The sequence below is a fragment of the Enhydra lutris genome, unplaced genomic scaffold, assembly GCF_002288905.1.
Source record: "Enhydra lutris kenyoni isolate GAN:26980312 unplaced genomic scaffold, ASM228890v2 scaffoldscaffold76, whole genome shotgun sequence".
Taxonomy (NCBI): domain Eukaryota; kingdom Metazoa; phylum Chordata; class Mammalia; order Carnivora; family Mustelidae; genus Enhydra; species Enhydra lutris.
The window spans coordinates 4,990,010-5,011,423 of record NW_019154160.1 but is presented as its reverse complement, the minus strand read 5'-3'; the positions used below and the strand labels follow the sequence as shown (position 1 = coordinate 5,011,423).

At 55.9% G+C, this 21,414-nt stretch overlaps 1 protein-coding gene across 1 annotated transcript in view; it reads left to right on the top strand.

Annotated features, from left to right (window-relative positions):
• LOC111160477 (polypeptide N-acetylgalactosaminyltransferase 2-like) overlaps nt 1-21,180 on the top strand; it is a 64,655-nt gene extending 43,475 nt beyond the window's left edge. Inside the window, exons 9-14 of the mRNA XM_022523619.1 lie at nt 2,432-2,558; nt 7,657-7,749; nt 8,086-8,169; nt 10,137-10,263; nt 16,254-16,373; nt 20,099-21,180. Of these exons, the coding sequence (XP_022379327.1) occupies nt 2,432-2,558; nt 7,657-7,749; nt 8,086-8,169; nt 10,137-10,263; nt 16,254-16,373; nt 20,099-20,254 (707 nt within the window). The 3' untranslated portion in view covers nt 20,255-21,180. The remainder of the gene's footprint in view (nt 1-2,431; nt 2,559-7,656; nt 7,750-8,085; nt 8,170-10,136; nt 10,264-16,253; nt 16,374-20,098) is intronic.
• The last annotated feature ends 234 nt before the right edge of the window (nt 21,181-21,414 follow it).

Below are 21,414 nucleotides of genomic sequence, written 5' to 3'. Positions count from 1 at the left end.
CACACCCTCTGCCCCACCAAAAGGAAGCACTGCAGCTTCCGCTTTTCCAGCTGGTCAGACAGCCTCATGTAAACAGTTAAAAAGATGAAAAATCGGATCCCGAGCCCCTGGGAGACGCAGGGCTCAGGCTCCTTGGGCATGATTGTCCTCTGTGCGTGTCCCCACAGCTTTGGGATAGAGGCTGCTTTCGGCTTCTGGTATACCCGCTCATCTAATGCTTTCTTGGTTCTTTTTTTCTTTCTTTCTTTTTTTTTTTTTTTTTTGATTAGAGGATGGCTAACACACAGTATTACAGTTTCAGCAGTGTCGGGTGCACAGCATAGAGATTTCTGAGAACCCGTACACTTCCTTTCATGCTTTCTTGAAGGACCGAGGTCTTGCCTAAGATCCCAGAGCTGGTCATTAGCAAAGGCCAAGATACCTAATTCAGAATCTACCAAGTTCTCTTGAGGAGCCATTCCCTACGTTGTAGTGACCCCAAGTTCAAGTGAAATCAGAGCTGAACGTAGTCATCATGCGTGGTCTTCAAAATCCATCCCCCCCGGATCCCTGAGTGGACCCCCCTCCTTTCAGGGCTTCCCCCTACAGCAGCCACGGGACCTTCCTCCCCCCACCCCGATTTTGAATGTTCCGATTAGACAAACGTATGTTTAATTTCATGTCCTGAAATACAGAGAACTTCTTATTCAAACTGTTGTTGGACACGAAGAAAGAAAAGTCAGAAGCCCTTCATTGCAGATGCTGGGGTGGCCATGCCCCTGCGGTTCCTAAGGCTGCAAGGGGATTGGTTCCAGAAGGCCCGGAACAGCGGCCTGGGTCACTCGTTTCCAGCCACCAGGGTGTTTCCTCAACTTCAGCTGCACAGTCTGGGCACCTGCTGCCGCAGACGAGGTCTGGCCTAGAGGATTTCCCAAGCGCCTCACTCGGGGTCTGCTGTAGTCCCCTGACCCCTGACCCCTCCATACTTGCAGTAGTGACTGCTGGTTCTGTGGATTCCGTCTGGCCTCCTCACTGTGTTCTTGATGTCAAGGAAGTGCCCGTTTATACCAACCACGACGTCGGCTACGGCCAGTCGGATGGCTGGTGATTAGAACAGGTGCCTGGTCAGCAGATGCTGGGCTGTTCCAGACGCCAGCTGCGTGCCGAGCTTTGCCTGAGGACAGATGCTCAGGGCGGTGAGTGTGTTGGTGTCGGCCTGAGCATCGCCAGCCCTGGGCGTCTCCGTACTCCTGCGGGTGGCTTTTGTGTCCAGGCAGGCGAACCACTACTGACTGGCTGGGGAACTCCGTGGCCAGCTTTGAGGGATCTGTGACTAACTCAAGCGTCTTTGGTCACTGCTGTAGTCCAGGAGGCACCTGTGAACTCCACAGGTGACTGGAAGCCTGCTAATAATGCACAGTTATGGATAAGCATAAATTGTGACGCTTAAGGGAAGCGTTTTTTTCTCCCAGGTAGAGAAAGCCCAGGTGTGTGGTGGCTCTCAGTGCACGGAGAGGAAGTTTAGAGGAAGATGGCGTGTACGGTGGCCCACTGCAGTTACAATCAAAGCTTTACGGTGTGGCCATTTCATGCCTTTCGATGTTTATACACCTTCAGCAATGGCTTTTCTAACAGCGTTGATGCGAAGCAAGTGCCGATGTCAAACTCCGTGGCCACAAACCAGCTAGTGAAGGATTCAGTGCGAGCATTTTGTTGTTCGATACTGCGATTCTATACGGACATGTGTGGTCTGTGGCCAGGGTCCTTTATAATCAGAATAGACCAAAGATTCACATTTTTCTCAAGGTGACTCATGTGAATCTGAAAAACCGTTTCCACGTGCTCACTCTCTTTTGAACTTGGAATAGAATCGTTTAGTGGAAACATGGGATTTGGTAACATCGATCTCATTGACTTCCATAATTCAGATCTGTCCTAAAATCTACGATTGCGCGTGCCCCAGCATAGGTAATTTGTATATTTCTCTCCTTTTTGTCTACATCATTTCACATTTCTGTCAAACAACACCGTTGTGGAGACCCCCCTCCTGGTGAACCGAGTGTGAGCGTTCATTCGCTCTTTTTTGTCTCTCCAACTCCGTTGAGTTGACCGTTTGAAGTTGTGTACGTTTAAGGTCCACGACTTAATGACCTGACAGACATGTACTTTGTGAGATGCTCCCTAGAGCCAAGCTGATTCCCAGATCCGCTGCACCTACTTTCCGGAGTATGACACAGAGCCGGGAGCCTGGGGTGTGTCAGATGTCTGCACCATAGAAAGTTCCAGAGTGTGTTCTGGAGGGAGTCAGCTCCCTTATTCCCATCTCCTTCAGCCATTGAGGGCATGAGAGCCCTTCGATGGGACGGTGGCGGGCGGGTGGGCGTCGGTGCCCCATCTGGGGTGACAGCAGCCCGGGGTTCTGTCAGTCACCCTGTCTCATTCCTCCTCTCAGAGATTTCGTTCCGTGTGTGGCAGTGCGGTGGCAGCCTGGAGATCGTCCCCTGTAGTCGCGTGGGACACGTGTTCCGAAAGCAGCACCCCTACACTTTCCCAGGTGGCAGCGGCACAGTCTTCGCCCGGTAAGTGTCGTGACCAGGCCATCGGTGACCACCTCCCAGACACTTAACCTTGGGCTGCACAGAGACAGGTGTCCTCCACCGGGATGCCACACGCCACTGACCAGGGTCACCGGTACGCACAGCAACGTGCATGTCTCCCGAGGGCAGTGTGCTGAGAAGTCGCACCCTAGGACAGTCTCAGAGAGACACAGCCGCAGTGACTTAGGGTGATCGGGGCTGGGCTGGGGCGTGACTGCAGGGGGGCTGTCCGGGCTGCGGGTGCCGGGCCGTGTCCCGATGGGCAGTCACCGCTCCGATCTGTACACATGGGAAAGCTCACACAGCAGTGCACCCCCAAGAGCGTATGAGGAAACATGATCGTGGAGAAGACGAGCTTATTTTTTTTGTATGTATTGCCGTCCAAGGAATAACATGTGAACAGTGTGTAGGTTAAGCCGTACTGAATTCAAGCCAGAAAATCTACACAGCATGGAGATCGGATTTACGATAGATTCTAGATACGTCTCGGCAAGCACGAAGCTGCCAAGCAAAGAGCTTTCTGAAGAAAACGCGAATTACCAGTCGTGGGCCCACGGCTTTTTCTAGGGAATTCTCTTCATGCTCAAGATAGAACAGCGTATAAGCCAGCCCACCTGGCCTCTGGAGGTGGGAGCGGTCAGCCCGGGGTATGAGTAGCTGAATAAGATGATTGTAACCTCTGATACATGCCGTGAACCAGGTAAGATGTCCTGTGACTGAGCATGAGAGGGACAGGGACAGGTTTGCAGGGGGGCCCGCAGCCAGGGGACCCTCTGAGGAGGTGGCACTCCGTTCAGCCCCTGCAGGATGAGCAGGTCCCATGGCACTGAGGTCAACGGGACTTCAGAGCGGGAGGACCCCAGCGGGACTAGAGCCGAGAGAAGGAGGGAAAAGCAGTCAAGCTGCCGTGTGGGTCGTGGGAAACCGGATGTTGTTCTGAGGCCAGGGGAAGCTACTGGAGGCACCTGACCTTTGAGCAGGTACCTGAGTTCTCTGTTTTAAGCTTTAACGAGCGAGGTGACACCAGGAGGAAATGCTGGTGTGAGTGTCCCTCCCCTCCCCTGCTCTTCTAAGAGCTGTTGCGGTGGCCCAGGCCAAGGAGAGGTGGCCTGGACCCAGGGTGGGGGTAAAGGGGGAGCCAGGTCCCAGCCACCTTCCAGCAGGCAGCAATGACCGTGGCCTGGCAGTGGCCGGAGACCAAGAGCCAGGAATTAAGAGCGAGTCCATGACCTTCGGTCCTAGGACTTTGCTGACCTGCTGCTCCCACAAACTAGGAGCACTTGAGAGAGGGTGGAAGTGAGTTGGGGAGAACGACGAGCTTATCTGTTGTGTCATATTTTAAAACTTAGATTCCAGGTACAGATCGCACAGTACACACGTACCACAGCGCAGGTAGTTTCAGCGCGGAGGTTCCGCGTTCTCGAGACTTTAATGATGCCGAACAGAAGTTACCTCTGACCAAATCATCTTCTTGCAAATTCTGTCCTTTCTCAAATATTGTCTGACTTCGTTACTGTTCCTTATTAGAAACAAAAGTATGTTCTTATCCAGTGAGCTCTACAAAATCAAACTATGATTAGTTTTTTTTTCCCAAGGACAATGCAAGATTCCTGCAAAACCTCCTGTGTAGACACATCAAATACCCAAATCCCATTGGTCACTACTAACACATGGCGGGCTTTTAGAAAAGAATGTGTTAACGCGCACAGAACGTTGCTTTATTCACTTCTTTTTTAAAAAGCACTCTTCCTTAGATAGGAAGTGTCCTCACTGTGTTTTGTGGCCCAGGAGCCTGTCCGTACACTAGAGGCCTGGAGAGAAGACAGACCCAGCCTTTCTGTATTTGGGGCAGCAGAGATCTGCTGGCCTTCCATGAGGCTCCACGGCTCTCTGCCTCCAAGGACTCTGCTAAAAGATAAGGAGGTAGAATCATATTATTTCTGAGGTCTCCCTCCAGTTCCAAGTTCTCTCTGATGTCCTCTGATCTGTGGCATTAAGGTTGAAGTATTTCACCATTTAAAAATTGGGCTTCAGAAATAGCTAATATTCATATAGTATGTTGTGTGCGTCTGGCTGTTCTGAGTACCGAGCAGATATTAGCTCACATCATTCTCATAAAACCTTGTGAACTAAGTGCCATAAAGGAAACTGAGGCACAGGGAGATTCAGTCCCGCAGTCCAAGTTCACACAGGCGTAAAGTGCCAGAGCCGCGTGGTCACGTGGGCAGTCGGGCTCCAGATTCCAAGTCATCCCCACACGTTGAACTCTCTAGTCCAGACCTGCAGGAGCAGCGAGTGCCAAGGTCACTGGAACTTGTCCGTTAGGTACAGATAGAAATGGGCACCAGAACAGGGCATGGAGGCTGATCTCGTTTGTGTGGGTTAGTCAGTGAATAAGTGATGAATGAATGAATGGAGCAGGTAGCCCCAGTGGGGTCTTACAGGCGCTGTTTTACCATCCCAGCTGCGCATGTGGGCACCCACACTCAGCGGGGTAAGGTGATATGACACACCTGCAGATTCCTACTTCCAGTCCCCGGTGATAGTGGTCACATCCCGTAAGACCGGATGAGAGTGATCCCACTGGCGTGTTTCTCGCCGCATTTCCAGTTAGCGTCCCACAAGCCCCTTAAGAGACTGGAGGGCGCTGTGTGCGAGCTTGAACGCATGTGCTCAGTAGAGCCCCGCGGGGCGAGGGAAGGTCCCCGTCAGAAGGGTAACACGGCGGTGCGGTTGGTTTTAGGGTTAACCAAATACGTTTGGTTTTAGGGTTAGAGTTAATGGCCACACTCTATTAATATGATTGATATTAAACAGAGGAGACCAGTGTTTCGAGTTAGTTTCTTACCAGACTTTCTTTGGCTACCACCACCAAGCCGTAGAGCTGGCCCGTGCGAGCCACACCTTCTCTCTGCTGCCCGCTTCCTGGAGGAGCTGCTTTGCACTGAGTATGGGGGTGGGCGGAGGAAAGCACAAGTGAGGGGAACCAGGACACATCAAAGTGGACCCTTCTGGGGGCCCCTGTCGCCACACACCAAGAGGACTGTCGGGCATCTCGTAGGTACCGAAGAAACGTTTGAATGAATGAACTGAACCCAGCACCGAGCAGGGCACGGAGCTGACTCATTGAGGCTACGTACGGGTCTTTCTCTAGTAACTGGACAGAAAGATGGTGCTTCACATTTAGGAATTAAGAAATGACTTAATTACTCAATGACTTAGGAGATTAAGAACCACTGTGTAAGCAGAATTCACAAAAGCCACTGAAGCCATCAGGGCTAAAAGGGACCTCGGAGATGCGTGGATGCAGTTCTTTCATCTTACCCATGAGCAGTCCAGGTCCCAGAGCAATGAAGTCACACCGCGGGTTAGGGATGGGGCGTGAGGTGAGGCATGGGCCACTCCGTAAGCCCCCAGAATCCCGGTAAGAGTATTGATTGGCTCGGCTGAGAAATAACACGTATGCCCCAGCATCCCAGGCACATCGACTCTTTAAACACACGTGCTGTACGTGTGTATTTCTTACAGAGCAAGAGTGGAAAAGATCTCCCATCTCATTACCAAAGGGAGCCGTCTTATCATGGTGGACCCCTCTCTCCTCTCCCCTCCTCTCCCCTCCCCTCCTCTCCCCTCCCCTCTCTTCTCTTCTCCCCCTGCCCTCACAGACCTCCAGTGCCCTGGGCTGTCACCCCACAGCGGGTCAGGGACCTCGTTCCACAGCCACCCGTAGAATGTCCGCCGGTTTCCAGCGGCTCCGGTCATCCATTCCTTTGATCATGTTCCTGGCGATGGTCTTGGGTCTCTAAATTTTCTTTTCTTGCCTTTATAAACAATGCTGAAGTGAGCCTATCTTCAGCTGTATACTCTCCTGGAGGTGCGTTTCTAGAAGTGGGAAGTGCCGGATCAGAGGAGGGGGTGCGTTCCTTTGTGTTGTCCTGCCTGTCTCGTAAGTGGCGTTCTCAACAGTTCATCTCCCGCGCGAAGAGGAGAAAGGGCTATACCTCACGCTGTGTGAGAGTCGATGCCCCGAGTGGAAGTTATTTTAGTGACTGTAGCTCAGATCATTTTGAAAGGCTCGCCGTTTAAGAGACCTTTCTGGTAGAGGAAAGGAATTCTTTTCAAAGGTAAACATTGCCTCCCTAATATATTTCTTTTGGAAGAACATAATGTCTTCTATATGGGACCTTAAGGAAGCGTGAGTCTGCTTGGGAACCGAGTCCGGGACCTGGGAGCAGAGAGGCTCACTGTATGACGCTGCTTCATACGTGCCCTGAGGGGAGTGCGGGCCGGTCAGATCTGACGCCCACACTCGTGGGAGCCTTGCACACCGGCCCTATATGCAAACATAGCTTGTTCCAGTGGCCTTAATTGATCGTCATGGTTTTGAGCTATAAGTAGGTACGGTTCTGAGATTTAAGCACATGGTTCTCTTGCCTGGCAGAAAAGCCTGTTCCATCTCGGTCCCTCCAGCACGGTGTAGTTGGCAGGAGCCTCGGATGTGGGGCTTCAAGCTTTTTTCCCCTTCCCATCACCAGTCCTTGTCCAAACCGAACACTGTTTCAACTCAAGTCTGCAGGGGGAAGAGTCTTTTTAATAGTACTTACCTATTTTTACCTTTTCCCCAGAGCTGTCTAGTCACGTTGCAGCCATGATGAGGAGGGCCCCAGAGGCCAAGAATTCCTTGGCTGTCCTCCCCCATGCCAGCCGCCCATGCGTACATGATGCAGGTTCCCATGGTGACGCCCTGTGTCCTTCTTGCTGGTCCAGCCCGAGTCTTTTCCTCCCAGGACCTGCCTGTGCTGCAGGTCTCACTCTGCCTTTTGCTCTTTGACAATCTGTTTCTGTGAAAGACGAGAAGGCGAGTTCCGTTTGCTCAGTAAGCACCCGCTGCGTGCCCGCTACCCACCAGTCTGGGCCTGGGTGCCGAGCGGGGACAGCCTGCTCTCTGCGTCCCTGCCACCACTGCCCGCCCGCCTCGGGGGCCCTTCCCAAGTAGCCCTCGAAGCAGACAGGTGCACACAGAGTGACGCTGACAGAAAGAAGGCAAATCCCAGCTCAAGAATCCTTATTTTGTTTCTAGTAACACCCGCCGGGCAGCAGAGGTCTGGATGGATGAATACAAAAATTTCTATTACGCAGCAGTGCCTTCCGCCAGAAATGTTCCTTATGGAAAGTAAGTGTCACTTGAGCCCTCTCATGCCACTTTGCTCAGGATCCTGGCGGGGGGTGGGGGAGCCTATTCTCAGCCCGCACCCCACGAACCGTTCTGCTGCCAGAGGCGAGAACCGTCGCCCAGGCATCAGAGCAGGAGCCTCTGCTCAAGGCCAGGCGAGGGCCCAAGGCAGGAGGCATGTGGGAGGTGGGCCAGTGCCGCGGGGACAGGAGCGTGGACAGTCCAAGCTCCACTGCCTGCCTCCGTCCTCTTCCCATCAGCAGCTTTCCAGATATGATGTAAGGAGCTTGTCCATTCTCGAAATTGGTGAAGGAATCTTGTTTCCCTCTTTTCCAGTATTCAGAGCCGACTGGAGCTCAGAAAGAAACTTAGCTGCAAGCCTTTCAAGTGGTACCTGGAAAACGTCTACCCAGAGCTAAGGTAAGCTGTTAGGGATCAGGGCCTTGCTCCACAAGGGCTTAGGAGCCATGGATGTCGGAGAGGCAGGAGAGAGGCCGGGAGCTGGGGCTTCCAGCAAGAGCTGTGTGTCCTCACCCCGCAGCTGTCCCTAAGCACCCCTGAGAAGTGCTCCCCGAATGGCGGCCTCCTGCTGGGTGACCTTCCCGTTCTCCACAGAGGCGGAAACAGTCCCAGGTGGCACCTCGTTTAGCTCACGCCCTATTGGCGAGAGGACAAGGGCTGTTGTCTCACCCTCTCTGTAAGTGGCCCAAAGGGCAGTGCCCAGCCTCCCCCGGCTCCGGGCCCTCCCTGCGCAGCAGGTGCCTCTGCCCGGCCTCCCTGCGCTGGAGCCGAGGGCAGTGCTGACACGCACAGAGAACAGAGAATGAATCCGCTCCCCGCCCTCCCCGCTTCGCTCCTGCTGCCCAGATGCCAGGGCCCATCCTGTGGGCCCGTGAACAGAGGGCGGCACCCAGCAGAGCCCGGAGCCCAGACCCCCGCCTCCAGGCTGCGTCGGGCACTAACGCCGGGCCCCACTTCCCTCCAGGAGGCTTCCTGGTGGCAGAAGTGCTCTTCTGCGGCTTCTGTCTACACCCACGGCCTCCTCTTGTGCTAATGGCCACTCTGATCCCTCGGGGAGCCCTTGAGACCCTCCTCAGAGGCCTGTAGGTCTGCAGGTTTCAGGACCCATCAGAATGTCATCCTCGTAAAGGGATTGCCAGACGGGTTTTGCTTTAACGTGGCACATTCCTCCTTTCCCAGCAAGGGCGTGGCTCCCACGCAGCGGCAGCCGGAGTCACCACCGTTATCCTTCAGGCTAACAGCTCCCTCAGAGCCCTTGTCCCCGAGGTTTGTTTGAGCGTTCCCTAACGCGGCTGTGCCTCCCGGCCTCTCTTCACAGCCATCCAGCTGTCCCCCAGCAGAGGGGACAGCAGGCCTCCTCCTCCCTTGGGCCCCGTCTGTGACAGGGGGCTTGCTCTGGGGCCCGAGAGCAGGCTTGGTCACCCGCGGGCAGCCGCTGCTCGTTGTCTCTCGCCCAGCCCGCGCAGCACTTCCCACAGTGGCCTGCAGCCCCGTCGTGGGGACCACTGTGCTTTTGCCATCACGGTCGTCTGTGATGTGGTGGGTAGTGCTGCCAGCCAGAGTGACAGTAGGTGCAGCTTCGCCTTATGGACACCCCTGCTATGGGGTGCCAGGGGGCCTGTGCCACTTGTCCAGAACGCTGAGTCCCACACTGGCGGGGGAAGCTGACCCCCCAACCCACGCCCGGCAGCGGAGACACTGACCTGACATTCGTGTGCGTCTGTAGTGCGCACTGCCGCTCGCTGGGCGCCCCCCAACCCTGTGTCCCAGGCCCTGGGCTCCATGCGCTTGCAGTGAAATGTGTTACATGATACTTGGAACAGATCTGCTTCACAGGTGCTGTGCAGTAGGGTCCGAGGTTTGGGGGGACAGCGAGAGATGGCACAGCGGGTGTGGGGCCCAGGCTGAGCACAGACCCGGGTGGAATCCTGAGGCATGTGGCCCCTGCCCACACGTGCCGTTTCTGTTGGTGGCAGGCTGCCGGACACAGCCACGCGGCTTCTCCCCTCCGCCAGGTAAAGGTCAGTTCCCAAGTCTGCCGGAAAGCCCAAGGCCGTGGGGTCTCACCTCGTGAATTACTTTTCTGAAGAAATTCCAACAGGCTAACAGTGAGGAGTAGAGCTTTTCCTTTCCAGAAACGTTTTCCTGGTACGGAAAGAATGCTTCTCCAGCTTGAAGTCTTCACTCCGGTTAGAAATCCAGGGCATTCGAGAAATGCTGCCCGGCTGACACAGCCCGCCTATGGGAGGGGTTCCTCTCCTCTCAGGGTTCCTGCTGCCGGAGATGGACTCACTGAGTAAGGGGGTGGACGGTGGGAGCCGGGGGGCCTGTGGAATTAAGCAGATGGTTCTCCTCTTGCTTTCCAGGGTCCCTGACCACCAGGATATAGCTTTTGGGGCCTTGCAGCAGGGAACCAACTGCCTAGACACTTTGGGACATTTTGCTGATGGTGTCGTTGGAGTCTATGAGTGTCACAATGCAGGGGGGAACCAGGTATGTGTGGGGGGTGGGCTGGAGTCCCTGCAGGGAAGGGGCCCTGAGCTTGCAAGTCCTTGCTGCTGCCTTTCTCCTGTGACCCAAGGTGTCTGAGGTAGCATGTGGCCCTGCTGGTCACCCGCAGGCAGGCAGCCATAGGCTCGAGGTGGGATGCCCCAGATCTTGACAGATGCGTGGAGCCTGCCATCAGCCTCGGGCCAGCCTCTGCCACCACAGCAAGGGACACTGTGGTTACCACCGATATCCAGCATCTCTCATCAAGGCAGGCCTGCAAGGCTGGTGGCCTTCCTTCTCCTCCTCATCTTCCCACCACCTCTGTCATCCCTGTGGCATGTGCTTGTCCCCAAAGCACCTGTTCTGTGTCTCCATCTGTGTCTGGTCTCCGACCAGCTCATAAACACCTGCTCGGGTCCCAGTTTTAATAGGCTCGGACCCTGCGGCTGCTGCCAAAGTCATTATCGGCCCCTGCCTGTTAGATAACACGGGCTTAGATAGAGAATATTAACAATTACTAGCTTCAGTCTGACGCACACACACAACTTGTCCTGGATGCATAAAGCCCCACACCTTCTGTCCTCACTGAAAACAAGACAGAGAAGTGAAGGCCTGTTGGGCCTAACCATGGCCTATATGTGCCAGAAGACAATGTTCTAGAATAGCAATTTTCCCATAAAAAAATGATAGGTATTTGGTAAAATGTGGGCTTTGTGCCCAGAAGAGTCTGGGTCATGCTAGGTATTCTTATCTCCTTGAAAACGTGCCAAGCTCTCCGAGGACCTACAGTTTAAATGGGGCCATTGCGGGGTGGGGGGGTTAACTAAATGTATCCCAGATTTACTGATCACAGAACCTCCTTTATTTTTTTTTTAAAGATTTTATTTATTTTTTTTGACAGAGATCACAAGTAGGCAGAGAGGCAGGCAGAGACAGAGGGGGAAGCAGGCTCCCTGCTGAGCAGAGAGCCCAACGTGGAGCTCGATCCCAGGACCCTGAGATCATGACCTGAGCCGAAAGCAGAGGCTTAACCGACTGAGCCACCCAGGCGCCCACAGAACCTCCTTTAAATAGAACTCTCTTTAAGAGAGGGCACCTGCTTTTACATAAAGTTGGTTGTTCCGAATCCCCCCAGGGAGTATCTGGGTGGACTGCGACCCCTAGATGTTTCGTCCCCTCTCTTCACTTGGTGATGTCATCTTTAACAGTTGTTTGGACCAGTCTGGACATCCTCAGTTAGACAAGGGAGGGAGAGGCGGCTTCAGGCAGCGGCCAGGGCTGGCCCAGCGCAGACGTGCTGCTCCCGGGCTCCCAGGGTCTCACCTCTGTCCTCAGAGCCCGGCCTCTCGGTCCTGCAAGTGCTCCCCGGGGACAGGCTGTGAGCTTGGAGTAAGCCCCCAGCCAGCCTCGGGGTGCAGCCTGGTTTGTGGATTTTGAGTATTTCAAAACGTTAGGAGGTGTTAGGAGTCGGCTAGAAGGAAAAGGTCTAAGGAGGGAGGAAGACGGAGAGTAGGAGGGAAGACCCAAGTCAGGCCAAGTTTGTTGGGTGGGGACAGGAGGGACAGAGGATGCCGTGCCTGCCAAGAGTGTCTCTGCATGTCCTTGTCAGGCCTTTGGTCTGAAACTCACCGTGGTTCCGCTTTCTGCTGGGGACCACGTGGCTCCGGGTCCCACTGATGGACACGGCGGTGGCACATGGCGCAGGTCTGCCTGCCGGAAGCCGTGCAGGGACGCAGCGCGAGGAGGTCTGGGGCTTCGGTATGAGGGGGGAGGCTGAGGGCGCCGGGAGACGCGGGGTTTTATCTGTCTCTGGCCAAGCCGGAATGAAAATACTGAAGTGCTGCCTTCCAAAAAGGGAAGCTTTGGGCGGCCGGAAACACAGTGGATCCAATGAGTCTCCGGAAGCAGGGCCGTGCTCCTGGGCCTGCTAAGCCCCGGGGTGCTTCTGGTCCTCGTGGCCGAAATTCAGAATTTGGCTAATGCACCGGTCTGCGTGTTAGGATTCAGAGGCGGCGCGGCCCCGCGTTACCTGCCGTCTGAATTGTTACACTTGGTCCCATCCCAGGCTGGCCTCACCCTTCCCCCGTTTAGTCACCGGGGTTTCCCCTCGGTCACGTGTGCAACATTCTGATGATTCAGTGACCGTTACGGGGTCCGCCCTTATATTATAGCAGCTCTGACCAGTGCCAACTCCGTGCATTTGGAAGGTATGTACGGCGGCCGATAGTGAGGGATTTCCTGCTGCCCCCTCCCTGCCCTCCCCGGGCTCAGGCGCCAGCTTCGGTCCTGGGTGCCGTGCGTGGCTCTTGCCCACGTGGCATGGCCTCGGGGATGGATGGTACCTTTTACCCCGCGGCTGGTAACAAAAACTGCCATGGTCAGCGTGGTCACCCCCACCTATGATGGCTGGTGGCCGTGCCTCTGGATCCCCAGATCCTGTCTGCCAGCTGGTCTCTGAGCCCACGAGCCCCTCTCTGCAAGCCCATGGGGAGGCTGACCGACCTGCCGGGCGCATTGCTCCCTCATGCCCGTCCCCCGCGCAGTTTTGCATAGCTCCCCCTTTTCCTCTCACAGCTGTCCTGGTTAGAGCCCCCTTGTTCATAGGCACGGGAGCTCATGGATGATGCGCTGCCCTCAGGAAGCCATTTGTGGGGGAGGAGGAGATTGGGACGATGCAGGAGGCCACCTAGAGGCTGCTGCTCCCGCCTGTGTGCGCAGGCGACTGTGCTGGGCCATGGCCACACCCAGACTTGGGTTGTCACAGTGCTGTGCCTGGGGCTGTCGGGAAGGGCAGACAGCATGGCCTGTGCAGAGCACTCGGTTCCCTCTTTTTTCCCTTTCACTCTTGTGAGACGGTTGCTGCTCCCACACTGGGCCGGAGCTTTCCCTCCCTGCCAGGGATGTCTGCGGAGTCCCTCCTGGGCCAGCTGCGGGGCGCTCAGGGGTCCAGGACAGGAGCACCTGGTCTTGCCTGTCCAGGGAGCAGGTTTCTACCATCTCTGAGCCCGCCTCCCGTGGTTTTTTGCTGGAATCACCCCAAGAGCTTTCTGGAAATTCTGATGTGAGGTCCCCTGTCCAGAGAGCCTGATTTCATTGGCCTGGAGTCCCAGAGCATTGGGGTTTGTGAAATCTCAAGGCGGGTGATTCTGAACGAGCCACTACACCATGAGGGTTTTCTAGCGGGGCAGGGGGGGCACACCGGTGGGCGACAGGCTTCACCCACACCTGGGGCCCACCTTCCTCCGCAGACCGGCCTGAGGCCCAGAGAGTGGCCTAGGCCAGCTCCACCAGCCTTGCTCTGTCTGCTGAGAATGTCCTCCGTCTGCACCACCCAGTGCGGTTCTCATGGACCCCGTGTGGCCGCAGAGCACTCAGAATGTAGCCGGTGTGACTGAGGAGGTCAGGTGTTCAGCCATTTGGCTCAGCCAAGGTGGGCAGTGGCCACCACATCGGACAGCATGGGTCACAGGCGGCAGGAAGCCTGGGCTCAGGCTTGCTGCTCACAGGTGTGCCGACGCGTAACCCTCCCGTGAGTAATTCCCGTCTGTACCGATGGAAAGCGATGCTTTTTTGAGTGCTGTGCCACCTGGGTGAGAAATGAGAGGCTAAGTGGCGTTTCCTAACTGTAGACACCGTCCTTCTTATCTGGTTTCTGGCGGATCCTCAGCAGACACCCAGGAAATGGGGAAATTAATGGCCGTGCTTTTTTAAGAGTGGCAGCTCAAAAAAGCAATTCTTAAATATTTATGAACTTTATTTTACAAATTCAGATCATTGAAATGCAACAGAAGAACAAAGTGGCAGCCAGCTCTGTTGTTTGCACAGCTGAATTAGTTTTCCTGGAATTCAGTGTAGTCTGCTGTAAAATAATTAAACGCACAATAGCAAGAAGGTTGTAGAAACATTTGTACGTGAGCTTTCCCTGAGTATCTGCAACCCTTCCAGTGTCTTTTCGACACCTGCTTCCAAGAAGCATCTAGAAGCTTACCCACGAGTGGGGGCGGGTTGGTGCCGGTACCGGTACTTCACGCGAGCCCTGCTGGAGGCACGATGCGTATCTTAGTGAATGAAAGGCGGGGCTCGCGCGCTCCTTCCTGGGGGGGCTTCGAATGCCACCCTGGGATACAGGTGACACTTGAGTGCCCGTTGGTACCTCGGAGGCACTGGCCGTGGGGGGGACGGCCTTACGGTAGGTTGGAATCGACCCTCAAGGGCGGCGTGGGGCCCTTCCCAGAGAATGCTCTGCGGAGCTCACTGCCAGGGGCCGACGGGGACAGGTGGGGACAGGGCTTCATGCTCTCGAGTCTGGGAGATGCTGAGGAAAACGGTGCAAGCAGGTTCTTCCGTGCTCAGCCTTCCAGGGCCTCAGAGAGCCCGTGTGTGACTTTGCAGAAAGACACGTGGCCCAAACTCACCGTTCCCCAAACTTACTTGACCTGAAACAGACTTCTCACAGAATCCCTCCCAGAGCACACTTTGGGAAACACTCATTAAAAGGTGAGAACACTGAAGCCAAAGAAAAGGAGGGGGCCCAGTCCCCGTCTGCCTCCCTGCTAGGAGAGGAGGAAGCTGCCAGCAGCCCAGGGGGCTTCTCAGGAGCCCAGACGGGCAGCCTGTCTCGGGCAGACCATCTGTTCCAAGGTGACCGAGGTACTGAACGGTGAGGCTTCTTTAAAAGGTAATTTATTCCCTCCCTTACCTCTGTCCCCTGGGAATAGAAAAAAGAAAGAAAAATAATTTCTTCATCGCATTTAATAGCGTCTCAAGTTACACAGTACATTTATCCTTGGGTGAGCCATTCTCCCCGCTGGAGAGCCAGCCCCGGAAGGTCGGGGCCTTGCCTGTCTGTTCACGGCCATGGGCCAGGCCCTGGGAGGGCACCTGAGGCATCTTGGGGCGCCATGGACCGTCACGGGAAGGATGGCTGAGTCATGGCAGCTTTCCTGGGCGGAGAGCAGAAAGGCATACGCTGGTAGGGAGTGTGTCCCGGTGGAATTCTGGGTTGGAAGTTGCCTGGCTGCTTCTGGATCCTGAAGGCTCACTTGGGAATTGACCCCTTTGAAAGGGTCAGGTCCTAGAGTGAAGGTTGGAAGCTGTCTCCTCCCGTCCCACCCGTGGCCCCTCCGAGAACCTTCTGCCTGGGGCCTCGTGCTCCCTCACCCATCTTCTCCATTTTCCCCTGTCCTGTCCTTTTAGAGTGTCTTATAAATGGTTGTGCTCTCAGCCCCTAGTATGTGTGTGTGTGTGTGTGTGTGTGTGTGTGTGTGTTGTAAAAATCATAAGCAAGTTATTTTAGCACTCTCTGGCTCAGTTTTCCATCTCTAAGACGGGGTAATATCAGCTTCTCGTGGGGCATAACGGTGCCCAGCACACAGTAGATGCCTGGTGTTAGCACGAGGGGTGTGTGTGTAAATACCCAGATCCGTCCCTAGGGAGCTCAGGCCTTGGGGGGTGTCAGCAAACCAGCTCACTGCGCAGCGAGGCCGCACGCTGCATATTTCGCTACACGCTCCATGTGTAATTTCCATCATCACACATTACAATCCACATTCATAAAGGCTGTTTCCAAGCTGCACTGCACGGGGGCAGAGTCCAAAATGACGCAGGCGGAAACGTCGACCCTGACCCGTCCGCCTTGGGGGATCCACGCGCGGGCCACTGTGTCCCCAGCTCCTGGTTCGTGGTAGAGCCCTGGGTGTGGCGCTCAGATGCGCGCCCCAGGCTGAAACCGTTCATACCGTATCTCAGTGACTCGTGTTCTCAGAGCGCTTTTGCCACGTCAGTCGGTGAACTTGGCGCAGCCCTGGGCGGCCCCCTTCCCGCGCCCCCCCTCCGCCGCCCTGGCACCTCCAGGTGGAGATCTGCCCTTCGGCAAGAAGTCACGTGTCAGCCCGGAGTCGGCTGGGGGGCTCGGGGTCTCTGCTCGGCGACACAACCCTGTCCCTCTCGAGCCCCGTCACGCCACGGCCCTGACCCCCGGCTCTGTGTTCCAGGAATGGGCCTTGACGAAGGAGAAGTCGGTGAAACACATGGACTTGTGCCTGACGGTGGTGGACCGGGCGCCGGGCTCTGTCGTCAAGCTGCAGGGCTGTCGAGAGAACGACACCAGACAGGTAGGGCGCCCCTGCCCCTCAGCCCAGCCTTCCCGCGCCCCCTGTGGCCTCGACCACCCCGCTCCTTTGTCCCGTCGGGCTGCCCTGTCGGACCTCGGCTCCGGCCGGCCGCCGTCTCCCACCAAGCTGGGGAGCTCCTGGCTGGCGGCAGGTGTCCGTGAACCCCGTGCCTGGCAAACGTGGGGTCGGGATGCTCGTGCTGCGTGCGGGCTGTGCATGCTCGGAAGGCCGCCTGGCCTCCCGTGCGCACCGGCCGGGGCAGCGTGCCTCCTGTCCTCTGTCCTCGGCGCCCCGTGGGCGGCTCCACCGTGAGTGCCCACATCCCGGGGTATGTCTTCCCATAACTTATTTTCTTCAAACATTCATTCACTTTTGTTAGAGAGAGAAAGAGAGCAGGGGGAGGGGCAGAGGCAGACGGAGACTGGCAAACAGACTCCCTGCCCAGCGTGCAGCCCGACACGGGGCTCAATCCCATGACCCCAAGATCATGACCCAAGCCGAAATCAAGGAGTCGGAGGTCCAGCTGGCCACCCCCTTCCACAGCTTCTTGATTGATCTGCCTCTGTCTGTGCCTCACCCTCCAGCAAAACTGGAGGGGAAGGGGCCACATTTGTATGTTCGGCTCCTACGAGGGTCTGGAAGCACCTTCACTAGGTAGGGGCCCCAGCGCCTCCAGGTCAGTTCCTCCTCCCTGCGCCGTGCAGGTAAGCGGAGCCGCTGGTCCCTTTTCCAGTCCTTCTTTGTAGCAGCCCCTCGTACGTGCGTGTCCTGAGAGTGTGTGTCTGGTGGTGCTGGCGAACACGGGAGAGAGGCGGGTGGCAGTGCGTGTGATGGTCTGAGCGCTGGCCATGACCACGGGAAGCCCACCAAGTTCTGCCTCCTCACACCCCTGGGGAGCGGAGGCGCAGACTTCAGGCCCGGGAGCAGGGAGGCTCCGCCGGCTCGTGGCTTCTCCACAGAAGCAGAAGCACAAGGAGCCACGCAAGTGCGTGGGCTTTGGGGGGGTGGGAGGGACTACGGCAGGTGGGGACCTCAGCCCAGACGCAGAACCGCCGAGAAGTTAGCACAGCACTGACCTACAAGTAAGTACTAGAAAAGAAAGCAAGGTTCATCACCATGTCACCAAAGGGAGGTGTTTTCATTCTGTTTCACTCCGTGTGCTAATGAACCCACGGCCCCAAAGGAAAGACCTAGCATCACACCTCTCTCTCGTAAGCCACCAGTCGGATGTTGCTTGCTTCTGATGACATTCTCGTTCTTTCCACTCTACCGGGTATTTCAAAGAAAAATTGCCTGTTCTTATTCATTAAATATTTCTGCTTTTTAAATTTGCAAAAATGCTAAACGAGGAAGTTCAAGTGGGTGAGACCTCATACACATACACACACTCTCTTTCCTGAGTGTCTGCGTATTTATGCCATCGTGGGGAGCACTGGCTTGTCTCCGTATGGTCCCTTTTAATGAAATAGATGGATGTAGAGAAATGGAGGCACAGAGCCAACCACAGCTCGGAGCCTGAGTGGGCTTCTTGTCCGAGACATTTTACTGAAGGAGAGGTGGAGACCCACGGAGTCAGCATCTCCTCTCCCGTGTCACCTGGGAGGACGAAGGCCGGGACCAGGTCCCTGGCTTCGATCCCAGCTGTCAGGGAAATACTTGCATCTGTCCATCCGGGGTCTGTCCCCGGCTCTGTGGAACCCCAGCCTGGCTTCTGATGGATGCTTGAACCCCTACAGGAGTTCAGTAGGAGCTCACCTTATTTCCAGAGCAGACAGATGTTCCTGGTGCGATCCTGGTTCTTGGGAAGCATAGGGCGCCGCGGAGAGGCTCACACCAGGAGAAGGGAATGTCCTGCAGGCAGCTCTTCTGACCCCGAGACCTCACCGGGTGCGGAGCCCTGTGGCCCTGTTCCAGCAGGGCCTGGAGGGCCCAAAAATCCGACCCCTGATTAGAGACAGAGCTGGAGTTTGATTATTTTTTTTTTAAAGACCTTCCATTTAGCTGAGGCTTTGGCACCTGACAGGCAGAGCCCCTCCAGAGAAGGGAATCAGATTCCATTCATTCCACATTCTTTGTCAAGCCTGATTCCTGGCCACTCAGAGCAGCACAGGGCTGTCTCCGCCGCAGACACACTTTACCTGACAACGCGGAAGCCCGGTGAGGACTGACTGACAGCCAGGGAGCCAGAAAGGAGGGATGATGGGCAGGCAGCCGTGGCCTCCCCGTGCTCAGCTGATGGCACTGAATTTCACTGTTGGCAGAAGCTCTGGGTTCACGGCAGCCTGAGTGAGTATCACGGGGCCCTCGTGAGAACATCCCAGCGTCCTGTTCTCCTCGCGCAGAAGGCCGGTTCTCGGGGTGCCAGGTTCCTCTCTGCCTGCCCTGCCTCCTTCCCCCCACCCACTTGCCCTCTGAGAGGAGGCCCCTCAGCTAATTTTATCTCGAAGCCGCACCTTCTTGCCAGCTGGACTGTTTGGTTTCCAGGCACGTCTGTGTGTTTGTGTTGTGTGTGCCTTTGCCGAATCAGGGGAAGGGGAGGCAGGAGGAGGCGAATTCAATTCCGTGGTGTCAAAAGGATTTGCAGAAATACTTACGGAAAGGAGCTTGAGTGCGCACAGTGTAAAAAATTAATTAGAATCACAGACTCTATTAATGAAGGGAGAGCTTTGGAGAGAAAAAACTGTGATCATTTTTTTTTCTTTTAAAGAACAAACAGACTTTTACATGGGGTAAACAGCAGGGTGGGGGGCCTCAGACTTCCCTTAGGCAAGGCTGTGGGCTTTTCTTTCTTGTTTGGTTGGCGGATCAGTCGGTGAATTGGTGAGTTGGTCGATTTACTCGTTGACTGATTGAGTGTGGTTAGCTGGTCGGTTGAGGGTGGGTTGGTTGTTGGGTTTGGTCTTGGTTGCGGGGAAGGTGTACATATTCGAATAAGGAGACGTCAGGCCCTGTGCTCACAGGAGTCGCATTTGGAACTCAGCAAATATTGCTTGGTCCCTGCCGTGCAGAGTGCCGGGGCCCCCGAGTGGCTGAACAGGTTTCTCAGACCCACCAAGGAGCTCACAGACTCACAGAGAGAACAGACAGTATAGAAACGGGTTCCTCAACACGGTATTTCTGTCCACTCAGGCATCTCTTTCCCTCTCGGCTGGCCTGACACCATTCCCCTGGTTTAATTGAGCCCGAAGCCCTAAGTGGGAGCGTGGAAGTCCCAGGCAACGGCCTCCAGGCAGGGCTAGAGCTGCCTTCCAGGAGCCAGGGGCGGGATCAGGGTCCTCCTTGAGCTTCCTAGGGCTCCTCTGAAGGCAAAATAGCATCAGATGAGGCCTTCTTGTGGATGAATGCACATTCCCCCCAGGAGGCACTCTAGCTCGCGTTCTCGGGTTAATGACCGAGGATGGGCAGGTGCCCAGAGTGCTGGAGCTTGGATGAGGGGTGGGGCAGGACACGCGGGCCCTAGCAGGCCCAGAACGGAGGTTTGGAGTTGCAAGCCCGGCAGAGAGCATAGGTTTCTTTCCTGGATGCTCAGCTGGCCCTGAGGCTGCTTGGTCCTGGCGCAGCGACTAACTCCTCCATTATGATTCGAGATCCCCCCACCACCACCAAAAAAGAAAAAAAGGCTTGGCGTTTTTGCTTTTCGTATAGCTAGGAGACCCTGCCCGTGGGTCTGTCCCCTACCGTCTTGTGTGCGCTGTGACCGTAAGGCCCTCTCCTGTCTCCTGCAGAAATGGGAGCAGATCGAGGCCAACTCCAAGCTGCGGCACGTGGGCAGCAACCTGTGCCTGGACAGCCGCGCGGCCAAGAGCGGGGGCCTGAGCGTGGAGGTGTGCGGCCCCGCCCTGTCTCAGCAGTGGAAGTTCACGCTCAACCTGCAGCAGTAGGAGAGCCCGCCAGGCGGCCCCCACCGGGCCCCCACACCGGCCGGCTGAGTTTGGAGATCCCGTTTTCGATTATGTTTCTTGAACTTTCTGCGAAACTATATACCTCAGTATTCCATCATGGTCGGAACGTCAGAGAACGTGTGCGAGGCACGGGGCCTGGGTGGATGCCGAAGAGGCTGGGAAAGAGACCCGCTCTCCTCGTCCCACGGGAGGCGGCTGGGCCCCCTTTCCGAGGCCACCCCCTCCCCCCGCCCACAGCCACCCCCCAGGGACGGCCGAGGCGTGGGCCCCAGCGCGGGGCAGGGAGAGCAGAAGGGGCATCGCTGCTGTGTCACCGTGAGGAACACTCTGGAAATCTCCATTTTTGATCCCATCGAAATCATGTCTGGTTTCTGCAATGGTGACCCGAGTCATTTTGCAGGATTACGTCGTACATCCCTGTCCCCGCTCCTCTGTTCCCGCTGTCTTCCCAGCACAGACCCCCCTCTTCCACACGATGTACTTGCTCTATTTGAATAGGAACTTTCTACGGTGGGACAGTAAGTATAAATATATATAAAAGAAAGAATGTACGGTCAGTTCCCTATGGTTTCTGTAGGTCGTCCTCATCTTGTAAATTCCCCACAAAGCAGTTAGTTCACGGCCATAAGGAAGAGGGACGGGGCCCTTTGGGGCGGGGAGAAGGTGGCCTCCAGCGCCTCCCCCACCCCGGAGCCCCACCAGTGAGCAGGTGCTACGGGGGCCACTGGGGGCTTCCCTGCCACTGGGCCCCAGGAGGCTGGGGTGCCAGGGGGCCCCTCCGTTGGCTTCAGCTTGTAAGCCACTGCTTGGTGTTGGAACCTACTTTCTGTGCCCTTGGTATCTGGAAACCAGGATGGGTTATTTTTTTTTGACAAACATTACTTTGGGTCTTTTTAAATTAAATTTTTTTTTTCTCTTAGGAAAAAACAAAAAAACAAAACCAAACCCAGGCTCCCAGCTCCCAGTAGGCGACAGTAGGAAGCTGTCCTGGGCTGTCATGGGGCGAACTATGTGTGTCCCGTGAGCTGGTCCCTGGGCTCTGGAATCCGGCCTGCCCACGCCGTCCCTCCCTGGCCCAGGGGCCTGCTTTGGTCATGGAGCATTTTGGCAGGAGCAGGAGACTTGTGTGTTAGGAAGCA